A 12,933-nucleotide genomic window follows, 5' to 3' on the forward strand; every position below is an offset into this window, starting at 1 on the left:
TATAAATACACATCAAGACTAATAACCATTAAAGTAGTTTGAGGTTAATAACTTTATCCTGTATTACTTTTATTACAGTGGTCAGCTCACAATTCCAATAGACACATGGTTCTAAACTTTTATTGTGTTGCACATTATGGTCAGTTGGTTTTCATCAAGAGTATCAAAAAATTCAATGGGCAAATAGTCTTTTCAACAAATGGTGTTGAGACAACCAACATTCACATGCAAAAAAAAAATGAAATTGGACCCTGCCTCACACTATATGCAAAAATTAATTCAAAATGGATCAGACCTGAAGGTAAGAGCTAAGATTATAAAGCTCTTAGTATAAAACAGATGTAAATCTTCATGACCTTGAATTAGTCAGTGATTTCTTAGATGTGATGCCAAAAGTACAAGCAACAAAAGAAAAAAAAATTGAACTTTATGAAATTAAAAAGTTTTGTGCTTCAGAGGTCAAAAGATACCATCAAGAAGATAGAAAGATGACTCACAGAATGGGAAAAAAAAATTGCAAATTGTATATCTAATAAGGGACTTCTGTCTAGAATGTATAAAGAACTCTTAGCACTCAATTATAAAAAGACAATTCAATTTGAAAATGGGCATAGGACTTGAATAGACATTTCTCCATAGAATATACACAAATGATTGGCAGGCATTTGAAAAGATGCTCAACATCATTAGCCATAAAGTAAATCAAAACCACAATGAGGTAACACTTCACATCCACATGATTAAAATAAAAATGATAGACTATAGAAAGTGTTAGCAAGGATGTAAAAAAACTGGAACCTTCACACATTGCTGATAAGGATGGAAAATGGTACAGTTACTTAAGAAACAGTTTGGTAGTTCCTCAAAAGGCAAAGCCTAGAGTTACTATATGACTCAGACATTCTACTCCTAGTAATATAACCAAGAAAAATGAGAACATTTCATTGTCAATCACTAGACAAATAGCTAGTTGGGATTTCGGCAAAATCCAAAAACATCTCAAAGTAATAGTTCTGGAAAGATGGAGCCACAAAGACTTTTAAAAAGTATTGATATTGAAAAGCTATACACAAATGTTTGTAACAGCATTATTTATAAGAGCCCCAAGGGCGCCAGGGTGGCTCAGTCAGTTAAGCATCCGTCTCTCGATTTTGGCTCGGGTTGTGATCTCACGGTTTGTGAGATGGAGCTTCGCATCACACTCTGTGCTGACAGCATGGGGCTGCTTGGGATTCTCTCTCTCCCTCTCTCTGTGCCCCTCCCCTGTGCGTGCACACTCTCTCTCTCTCTCTCAAAATAAACAAGTAAGCATTTAATAAAATATATATATATATATATATATATATATATATATATATATATATAATAGCCCCAAATGTGGAAACAACCAAAATATCCATCAACTGATGAATATATAGAGTGTAGAATGTCCACACAATGGAATATTACCCAGCAATAAAAACAAACGAGGTGCTGATGCATGCTACAACATGCATGAACCTTGGAAACATTATGCTAAGTGAAAGAAGCCATCACAAAATCCCTCAGATTATGTAATTCCACTTATATGATGTGTCCAGATTGGCAAATCTATAAAGACAGAAACTGTGTTAGTGGTTGCCTGGTGCTGGGAGGCATGGGAAATAACTGCTAAATAACTAAAGGGAATGGGGTTTATTTGGAGATGAGGAAAATGTTACAAAATCAATTGTGGTGACAGTTGTACACTCTGTGAATTAAAAAAAAATACTCTGTGATGGCACACTTTAAGTGAGTTAATCATATGGTATATGAATTCCATCTGAATAAAGCTGTTACCGAAAAATTTCATTGTGCATAACAATCACCTAGAATCCTTATAAAAATTTAGAGTCCTGTGCCCCACCCGGGGCATTCTGTTTAAGTAGGTCTGCTGTTGGGCCCAAGAATCTGTGCTTCTAAGCAAACATCCAGGTGATTCTGGTACAGATGATACCAGGACCACACTTTGAGAAACACTGTTTAGACTATGTTTGTTTTTTTTTAATGTGTATTTATTTTCGAGAAAGACAGACAGGTGTGAGTGGGGGAGAGGAAGAGAGAGAAAGAGACACAGAATCTGAAGCAGGCTTCAGGCTCTGAGCTGTCACCACAGAGCCCGATGTGGGGCTTGAACCCACGGACCATGAGATCATGACTTGAGCTGAAGTCAGATGCCCAACCAACTGAGCTATCCAGGCGCCCCTAGACTATGTTAAAACTGAATTTAACTCCATGAAATTTATATCAAGCAATGAGCCAGCTTCCAGGAACCAGTAAGAAATAAGGAATGGCTTATAAGATCAAGGAGGTCATGGACTAGAGAGGAGAGATATGTAAATGAGTAATTATGTTCAATATAATAAAAGCCAGAATTGAGATCTGGCCCAAGTGGTGTAGGAATATAGAGAAGACTGACTAATTCTGCTTACAGTGGCAAAAATGCTTTGGAGAGGATGTTACATTGTCAATCACTAGACAACAGATAGTTGGGTTTTGGCAAAATCTATAAACATCTCAAAACAATAGCTCTGGAAAGATGGAGCCACAGACTTTTAAAAAGTATGGATATTGGGGTGCCTGGGTGACTCAGTCAATTAAGTGTCTGACTTTGGCTTAGGTCATGATCTCGTGGTTCGTGAGTTTGAGCCCCACATCCGGCTCTGTGCTGACAGCTCAGAGCCTGGAGCCTGCTTTGGTTTCTGTGTCTCCTTCTCTCTCTGCCCCTCTCCTGCTCATGCTCTGCCTCTCTCACTCTCAAAAGTAAATAAATAAGCATTAAAAAAAAAAAGTATGGATATTGAGGGTGCTTGGGTGGCTCAGTTGGTTAAGCATGCAACTTCAGTTCAGGTCATGATCTCACAGTTCATGAGTTTGAGCCTCACATCGGGCTCTCTGCTGTCAGTGCAGAACCTACTTTGGATCCTCTGTCTCCCTCTCTCTGCCCCTCCCCCGCTCTCACTCTCCCTCCTTCCCCAAAATAAACAAACATTAAAAAATAATTCTAAAAAGTATGAATATTGAATAGTAGAGTCTTCATAATCAAGCCCATTAATTCACTCGTAAAACATCCAATTCTCCATATTTATGGTAAAAGAATTACTGTTAATGGTATCTTTGGGCTTCCCCCTCTGGTGGAGTTGAAAACACTCCACTATAACATATTTTTACCTGGTCCATGTAGTATAGTCCTGTTGAAAGATATTTTATAACTACAGCTGGCTAAAGGGGATGAAAGTGCTGTGAGTTAAAAATAGTGCTTCTCTCTTTCTCTGTCTCTGTCTCTGTCTCTCTCTCTCAAGATTTTTCATCTGAAATTTACCAAACATAAATAATTAGGGCATATACATCCATCTCAGTTTTACCTAACCATCTAATGTCAGATGGATTTGGAAATTATTAGGATTATTTAAAGTTCAGCCTTCTCTATTTCCTGCCCAGATGATATCAGACATAGCCCTTCATAGTCCTGTGTCAGCTTTTCCATTCCCAGAACTGGGTGGATCACTTGAACCAGGGTACCTGTGCTGACAACTGATGTTGCAAATAATGAATTTTCTGTTGAAAATGTCTGAAAGCCTCACCCACTCCCTGTTGCACAAAATATAATTTAGTAAATACAGTTTGGGCATGCCATACCATTAGTTGAAAATAATCAGAAAAGACTGGAATTTATATGGAAAGCTGTTTTTTTATGGTTTATTTTGGACTGTAGTATGGGATAAATTTGTAACACTACATAAAATACTTAAAAATGATTAATATTTTAAGTATTATAATTTTGTATTGTTTTAACTTATAACAAACCCAAGTTTAAAAGCATCCAGCTTGTACATATTAGTGAGGCTGTATAATTTGGAGTATGGTTTACAGCAGAAATATGGATGGCTCAGAACCAATTAAATAATAGCTGTTTCTCTGATGATGATGTCAGCCTGGCTCACAACACTCCACATGGTAGATTAAAGTGAGAAGGTCAAGTTTATATCACATTATTTTGCAAGATAAGCAAATATTAATGATGAAAATATATCTATGTCCTAAATCACAAAAGCAATGGGAAAAAAAATCATACATCAATATGAAGTTATTTGCACAACAATGAAGTATAATAACAAATTTCATGTATATTTATTCCATGCAAACAATTTATTTATACAAATATAAAATACATAGATAAAATTAAAGAACTCTATTAATTAAACCTAATTACTCTGGCCATCATTTCATATTTAAAAATTTAAAGTCTGGTAATATTTCCTACTTATGTTTCCTGTTCTATTAAGTGCCCAGAACAGAGTACACATGCAAATAAGTCAGCCGCTCATTAGACAACAAATTGTATGGCTAAAACAAAATACTGCAGTTAGACTTGACTCCCTATCATGGCAAGAGCACTCATAGTTTACACAGATGACTTAATCTTTCTGTTCCACCTAACCTTTCCTCATCCCTTAAAGATAGTGATAATAATATCACTCCATAGGGCTGTGTAGAGAATTAAGTAATAATATGTGAAAAAGGAAGTTCCAACCAATAGAAAGCCCTCAGGTAATGTTAGTTTCTCCTTTCTCCCTACCTAACTGAAGATGAATTCATCACTAACCCCAGAACCAATTCCAGAAAATAGGAACACTAAGTAGACAAAGGCAAGTTTACAGTTTCAAAAGCACTCTTTAAGGGTCCTGTTTTCTCTCATAATTTTCACATCTTAAAAAGTGAGTTTCCGGGGCGCCTGGGTGGCTCAGTCGGTTAAACGTCCGACTTCAGCTCAGGTCACGATCTCGCGGTCTGTGAGTTCGAGCCCCGCGTCGGGCTCTGGGCTGATGGCTCAGAGCCTGGAGCCTGCTTCGGATGCTGTGTCTCCCTCTCTCTCTGCCCCTCCCCCATTCATGATCTGTCTCTGTCTCAAAAATAAATAAACGTTAAAAAAAATTTAAAAAAAAAAAGTGACTTTCCATGTAATCACCATCTTGCACTGTGGAGATCATCATTGTCCACTAAAACTCTGTACAGTGATGGAAATGTTCTATATCTCCAGTGTGATGGCCATTAGCTACATGTGGCAATCGAGCACTTGAAGTATAGCCAGTGCACCTGAGGAACTGATTTTTTTAAATTTTATTGTATTTTAATAACTTAAATTTAGCTCCATGTGGCTAGTGGCACCATTTTGGACACTGCAGGCCTGAAGTCTTCTCTTTCTCCTGCAACAAAGTGGAGGTGACTCCCACTCACCTTGAAGGCGTGGCCAAGTTCCTGCCTTTCCTCCCATTTCCCAGTTGTCTTGAATTTATCTAGAAAAACTATACTATCCCACTCATTTCTGTCTTTGCCCAGGGATACACTAGCAGTGTGCACCCTTCCCTCACCTGATAGCTTCTCCTCTTGACTCCAAACCTCAAACGCATTTCTTCCTGGAGAAGAAATCTCCAGCACAGGATAACCTTTCATAAAATCTGATAGGATAGGATGCAGTCAGAATATCAGGATCCAGGTACCATTTCGTCTGTTAAATGGAAGGCTTAAATTGCCAGAGATATTTTAAAGAGGACAAAATAGGGAAATGTCATGTGTTCTCTACACTAAATCTATGTGGTCAATATTTTGTTGAGAGGAAAAAAGAAACAGGAAGGAGGACAGGAGAAAGAGAAGGAATAAGAGAGGAAGAGAGGGAGGGAGGGAAAAAAGGGGAAGAAAGCAAGAGGAGAGAAGGAAGAAAATAAAAGCAGAAAAACAAAAGAGAGGGAAGACAAGTTGCTCAATGTTAGAATTGTTATTGCTACCACCCGGAGGTATCATAAGTGGCGTGCTAAATATTTAGCGTATAATCTAGAAGCATCTATTCTGAAAAAAGTTATCAGAGTGAATTTGACATACATACATATCATATATATATATATACATGTATGTATGACAAATATACATATATATATTTAAAATACACATGTACACTTAAAATGCATAAAGTGAATAAAATTATAACAGTGATGATGACAATGATAAAGTTTTGGATATTTTTTAACCCTCAGCTTTTTTTATTAGTCCAGTCTAACATTAAAAAGGCTTTGGTTATGGGCACCTGGGTGGCTCAGTCGGTTAAGGGTCTGACTTCAGCTCAGGTCATGATCTCACAGTCCATGAGTTCGAGCCCCACGTCGGGCTCTGTGCTGACAGCTCAGAGCCTGGAGCCTGTTTCAGATTCTGTGTCTCCCTCTCTCTCTGCCCCTCCCCTGTTCATGCTCTGTCTCTCTCTGTCTCAAAAATAAATAAATGTTAAAAAAAAAAAAAAGGCTTTGGTTAGAGGGGTGCTTGGGTGGCTCAGTTGGTTAAGCGTTCAACTTTGGCTCAGGTCATGATCTCACAGTTTGGTTCATGAGTTCAAGCCCCGTGTCAGGCTCTGTGCTGACAGCTCGGAGCCTGGAGCCTGTTTCGATTCTGTGTCTATCTCTCTCTCTGTTCCTCCCCAGCTTGTGCTCTGTCTCTCTCTCTCTCTCAAAAATAACTAAACATTTAAAAAAAAAGGCGGGGGGGCGGTCTTTGCTTAGAAAACTAATTTTCCCCTCAGTCACATGCTTCATTCTTGTTTAAAAAAAAAAAAGTATTTGGAAACCTCTAAATATTTGGAAATCTTATAAATTATCAATTTCCAAAATAAACTTAATTCAGCTCGACAAGGAACCTGCATCTAAGCGGTTTATAGGGCTGAGTTCCCAATAAATCATATACTTGGTAGGCTTTATAAAAACTGAAGGAAGTGGGCCTCTTTTCAAGTCTGAGTGGTTTAGAGCTCTTGTGGAAACTTCTAAGAATCAGTGAATACTGAAAAGGAATGAAAGTTTTCCTGTCCCCTTCACTAAGGAAGAAAAAAAGTATCTAGAAAGTCAACAGCAGTGTCTCAACTTTAATAGAAATGAATTGTGATATTAAACACTCTATGAGCCACATACCAGATAGAAATCACAATGGATACTAAAGTTCTTTTTTTTCTTTTAAAGTGAATTAAATACAGGTCTTGCCCTCAAGGGGCTCATTACAATTCATTGAGGACAGGCAAAAAAATTAAGCACTTAAAATACAAGATGGTAGGGGCCCATGGGTGGCTTCGTCGGTTAAGTGTCCGACTTCAGCTCAGGTCATGATCTCATCGTCTGTGCGCCATCCGGCTCTGTGCTGACAGCTCAGAGCCTGGAGCCTGCTTCGGATTCTGTGTCTCCCTCTCTCTTTACCACCTCCCCCACTCATGTTCTCATTCTCTCTCTCTCTCTCTCTCTCTCTCTCACACACACACACACACAATTAAATAAACATTAAAAAAATACAAGATGATAAATATTAAAATAAAACATGAATAAAAAACCGCCATGGGCCTATTTGGTATAGATCAACAAAAGGATCATTGATGGGCATTAGTAAGAATGGTCTCTGCATAAAACTAATGTTAGGATAGATTGGAGTGTACACAAGGAAGACTGAATTATGGAGGAGGAGGTAAGAACAGTGGGTATGATAAAGTCTCAGAATTTTATCTTTCTGGAGAAGAACAGCAATAGAACAATTACTAAAGAGGAATGTGTAGAACTGGCTTCTTAAAAAATGGAAGGGACCATTAAATCAACGCAGTAGACATCAAGTGCCTGCTACACATATAAACACCGTGCTAGACACTAGGTCGTATAGATGAGAAAAAAATCTCCATCCTTGCCTTAGGATGCTCAGAGTGTACCAGATTAAAGAAATCATAAAAGGATGACTTGATCTTAATTCATGTATGTAAATGTTGGTAAAAATAACTACCATAGTTTTCCTAACACTGGTTTACAAAGAGTGTTTCAACTTCTTGATGGAAAGTGATTTGAGAAGTTAAGACAATACTGCTAACACGATAGCAATCTATGCAATATCATTTTCATGCTATAGGTGACCAAAGTGCCACACGTGGTAACTAAAGACAGCTTCTTTAGCAAGAGGGGGTTCAGGCCAGACCAAGTGTTTGCTTTGGGCAGAAGAGAAGAAAGAAGTGAGCAAGGAAATATGGTGCAAATTCCAAATCCAAAGAACAAGAAAAGAAGCATAAATAAGACATAGGGATCAAGAATCAGGAACCCACCAAAAAATGGCATGATAAATAAAATCATCTCAAGCTTATGGGTAACATTTGTGTTAAGGGACAGGGGAGGGGTCAAGATGGGTCCAATTGTCCTTCAATAAACACAGATGGATCAAGAGACAGACATGCAGACACATCAACAACAAACATTGACACAAACCAGATGACCAGTGTATAAATTAACAAGTGTGCTATGCACAGTTATTGGTGTTCTAAGGACCTTTCAAAAGACTAAATTTGTCTAATACATTCCTTCTTGTTTTCCTCATTAGACCCCCTCAGCAGAGTGTGTTTAAGACCAAAAAATGTAACTGATTCTTTGAGCACCTACATTAATGCTAATTATATTCGGGTAAGTAAGTAAATAAATAAAACTTTCTTTCTGATGAGCATGTCAGCTCACTATTTGGAATTGTTGGGGGATTTTTTTTTTCCTCAGAGTGGATCAATTTTGATTTAACTTGATTACTAGCAAGTTTATTTGCTTGTTTAGTCATAATCAACATTGGTAGTGGGTCTTTTACATTGAGCCTTCCTTTCCTGTGTGTCTGTGGCTGCAGTGCTGTCTAGGGCCTGCTCTGATGAGAACTGAGCATTATGACCCTCAATACCATGTGCTGTGCTTGACTAGCTGGGAGAACAGTCACGTGACTCGTGCTAGAATCAGTGAAGCCGCGGAAGTGGTGTTGCTTTTGGACTAGTAGAGCCATCTTGTTCCGAACTTGTTCTAAGCTTTCAGTGCAAGGCATGAATTTCAAAGCCAATATTTCTGTCTCTTTACTCAAACTAGGGCTACAGTGGCAAAGAGAAAGCTTTCATCGCCACACAGGGCCCCATGATCAACACCGTGAATGATTTCTGGCAGATGGTTTGGCAGGAAGACAGTCCCGTGATTGTTATGATCACAAAACTCAAAGAAAAAAATGAGGTATGACCTTTCCCCAAGTAGTGAACGTTGTATATTTTCAGTTGCTGTAGAAGAGATATTGTCTAAGGAAAATTGCCATGTACTTAATAACAGATTTAAGATGGAAACTTTAAGGCATTTAAAGACAATTTCACTTCATGCTTCCAAGAAATGGTAATTAGTGTCATTGTATGAATGGCAGGTTTCTTTCAGACAAATCAATATACTTGGCGTACATGTATCTCACATATTCCACATAGCTCTGCAAGGGAATGAGGAGTTATGAATTATCACTGTGGTTTATAGGCAGGGAAATGAAAAAACTACTCATGTCCCAAGTAATTTTTTTTTTAATTTTTTTTTTAACGTTTATTTATTTTTGAGACAGAGAGAGACTGAGCATGAATGGGGGAGGGTCAGAGAGAGGGAGACACAGAATCCGAAACAGGCTCCAGGCTCTGAGCTGTCAGCACAGAGCCCGACGCGGGGCTCGAACTCACGGAGCGAGAGATCATGACCTGAGCCGAAGTCGGCCGCTTAACCGACTGAGCCACCCAGGCGCCCCAAGTCCCAAGTAATTTTTAAGCACTTACTGTGTGACAGATACTATTTTAGTTGTTGGCAATATAAGTATATTAGTAAACAAAGCATACAAAGATACCTGCCATTGGTCTATTTTTAACTTGCTATTGGGGAATCTAGATTAAAAAACAATAAACATAATAAATTCATAAAACTATAGCAATTAGAAGGGATAAATGGTATAGGAGGAAAAGGTAGAATAAGATAGGGAGATTGGGTGGGGCTGAGCTGTAAGAAGGGTCAAAGGGGAAGGTGAGCTTTGAAAAAAAGATTTGAAAGAAGTAACAAAGCCAAGCAACTTTTTTTTTTTGTTTAATTTACATCCAAGTTAGTTAGCATATAGTCCAATAATGATTTCAGGAGTAGAATCCAGTAATTAATCCCCTACATATAACACCCAGTGCTCATCCCAACAAGTGTCTTCCTGAATGCCCCTTGCCCATTTAGCCCTTCCCCCCACCCACAACCCCTCCAGCAACCCTCAGTTTGTTCTCTGTATTTAAGAGTCTCTTATGTTGGGGCCCCCTCCCTGTTTTTATATTATTTTTGCTTCCGTCCTTTATGTAAATCTGTTTTGTACCTTAAATTCTACATATGAGTAAAGTCATATGATATTTGTCTTTCTCTGACTAACTTCAAAAAGTCAAGCAACTTTTTCAATATCTTTGTAAGAAATCCAAGAAAAGGGTCAAAGTTAAATTCCATTTGCATACTAGCAGTCTTTCCTCAGGGTCTAGCTTGTAGAACACTCATTCTGTACTTTACATCATAAAAAGAGAATTGTGTAATTCCCAAAGGGTGCTATCCTAGGTACTGCTTACATTTTAGGGCATCTTATTGGATCATTTATCATCTGGTTTTAGTCAGCGCTTGTGTTTGTTTTCTTGTTAAAATTACTGTGTCAGGGCTTCAACATGAATTTAAGAAAGCTGAGCTTTCCTTTTTACCTTTTTGGTGAGTTCTATCCCATGAGTATACTATATTCTGGCTGCTAATCAAGAAAATCCAGGCTTACACGCAGGAGTTTATGAGTTTTGTAAAGTTCGTTGCCTTCTTTCATTTTTGCTACAATAGATAAAGTATTTTTTTTTTTTCTGAAAGTTATCCTGGAAAAAAAGTCTATTTGGGGTCTATAGATGAAGTTATGTACTTAATTAACTATATAGCTTACTAAAGAAATGTATTTTTATGAATTTTATATGAAAGCCAGAGGTGGCATAATAAAAACAGCCCCTAATATTCTCGGCTGTGTCACCCATATCAATCTATCAACACACTGGGCCGCTGATAATTCCTGCACAGTTGTTTAACATCCATGGCATTTTGCCTTTATTTTACCTAGTAGGAAAATATTTTTCAAGCTTAAAATGTATATTCTCTATATATGCATCTGTATATACATTCCTGCATACACATAAGCCAAATAATGTGAAAAACCTCCCATTACAAAACTAGTCATACTGGTTAAAATTTTAAATAGCATAAAATGTAAAATATAAATTAGCAACATTTCCTCAATCTGAGTAGATTGCATTACTCAGTATTAAAATTAAAAATTCCGTTCTGTTCAGACCCTCCATGATGTAAACATAATACTATAGAGGAAAGTTTGATGTTTTACAGATAAAACAGTAAAATAAAAATAGCATGCATAACAGAGCTTGGGGGAAAGAAAAGTCCCAGCCGGCAAAAAGTGAATAAAAGGCATAAAGCCAGAGAATTATGGGTTACTTGTGCTTTAATGACAATACAAGACCTGGAGACAAAGCCTTGGGCTTGCAGGAGCCAAGAGTTGGAATGGAGACCTTCCATAAAGCGAGCTCCTACAAGAGCTGTGCCTTCAGTGAAAAGGTGAACCACGAAAATAAACCTGCCGACCAAAATAGGACTATACCAGGAAATTAATCTATCTAAATCTGGTCTTCTCATGGGAGAGATAAAAAGGTTCTCTGTAGTATTCAGCACTTGAAAACCAGGAAATGCCAAGTATAACAATTAATATAAAAATTAATACTGGATTGATGAATCTCGGTGGCACTCTACAAAGGCAAAAACTTTATGGATGCATACACTCTCGGGATTTATATGACAGAATGTCAACAGAAAAAGCCCAGCCAAACAGAAGCTCACAAGTCAAAATAATGAGACAACACAAGTAAACAAGCAACATAAGGAAAAATCAGAAGAAACAACAAATAGGTAAAATAGACCCACAAGAAATTATAATAAAAGAAACTATAAATATAGGCTATTTTTTTTTTATAATTAAGCACACAAAACATAAAATTAAGAACTTGACAAGGGAACAAGTTACCATCACAAAAGGGTAGGAAGATTTTAAAATAAACCAAAGAGTCCTAGAAATAAATATTATATAGATATTAAAATTAAAGAAAGCATCATTAGGTTTAATAGGCTAGACATAGCTGAATAAATAATGATTGGATTAAAAAATAGAGCTAAGGAGATTACCTAGAAGATCAAAATGACCAAAGATACAAAAGAGAGATTAAGATATAGGGGCACCTGGGTGGCTCAGTAGGTTAAGAGTTTGACCCTCGATTTCAGCTCAGGTCATGATCTCACAGTTTGTGGGTTCAAGCCCCATGTGGAGCTATGTGCTGAGCATGGAGCCTGAGCATGGAGCCTCCTCTCTCCTGCTTTCTCTGCCTTTCTTCTACTTGTGCTGTCTCTGTCTCTGTCTCTCTCAAAAATAAATAAATAAAATTAAAAAAAAAAAAAGAGTTTAAGACATAGAGGACAGTATGTAAATGCCCAATGTATAGATAATGGATATTTTAGGAGAAGAAAAAAGAGAATATAAGAAAAGAAATAATATTGGAGGAAATATTCCAAAAGTGATGAAAGACATGAGCTCTCAGATTTGAGAAGCACCATAAATCCTAGGCTGGATAAGTAAAAATAATCCCACAACTAGACACATCTATGTAACTAAAAAACACTAAGGGAGATGATTTAACAACAGAGTAAGTAACAAATGGCTTCTCAATAGCAGCAGTAGAAGCCAAAAATCAGTAGAACAATACCTAGCAAGGGATAAAAGAAAATAACGGACAACCCAGAACTCATGCTGGAGTTAACAGCATTTCCTAGATCTGAGTAGAATGTTAATCATTAAATTAAAATTAAAAATTCCTTTCTGTCCAGACCCTCCATGATATAAATATAATACTATAGAGGAAACTTTGATGCTTCACAGATCAAAATGATATTGAGAATTCTGGCTTAAAAAGAAATATGCAGTAAACTTCACACTACCAGGAAAATGCTGTTTACCAAAAACGTGCCAACTTCC

The 12,933-nt window shown here is 37.4% G+C and overlaps 1 protein-coding gene across 3 annotated transcripts in view; it reads left to right on the forward strand.

The window, feature by feature from the left end:
* Positions 1-12,933, forward strand: part of PTPRR (protein tyrosine phosphatase receptor type R) — a 247,515-nt gene that overhangs the window by 203,551 nt on the left and 31,031 nt on the right. For all 3 annotated transcript variants that reach the window (XM_058742040.1, XM_058742041.1, XM_058742042.1), the window contains 2 exons: positions 8,401-8,480; positions 8,919-9,056. In XM_058742040.1, the coding sequence (XP_058598023.1) occupies positions 8,401-8,480; positions 8,919-9,056 (218 nt within the window). The remainder of the gene's footprint in view (positions 1-8,400; positions 8,481-8,918; positions 9,057-12,933) is intronic.

The sequence above is a fragment of the Neofelis nebulosa genome, chromosome 8 (genome assembly GCF_028018385.1).
Source record: "Neofelis nebulosa isolate mNeoNeb1 chromosome 8, mNeoNeb1.pri, whole genome shotgun sequence".
Classification (NCBI taxonomy): Eukaryota; Metazoa; Chordata; class Mammalia; order Carnivora; family Felidae; genus Neofelis; species Neofelis nebulosa.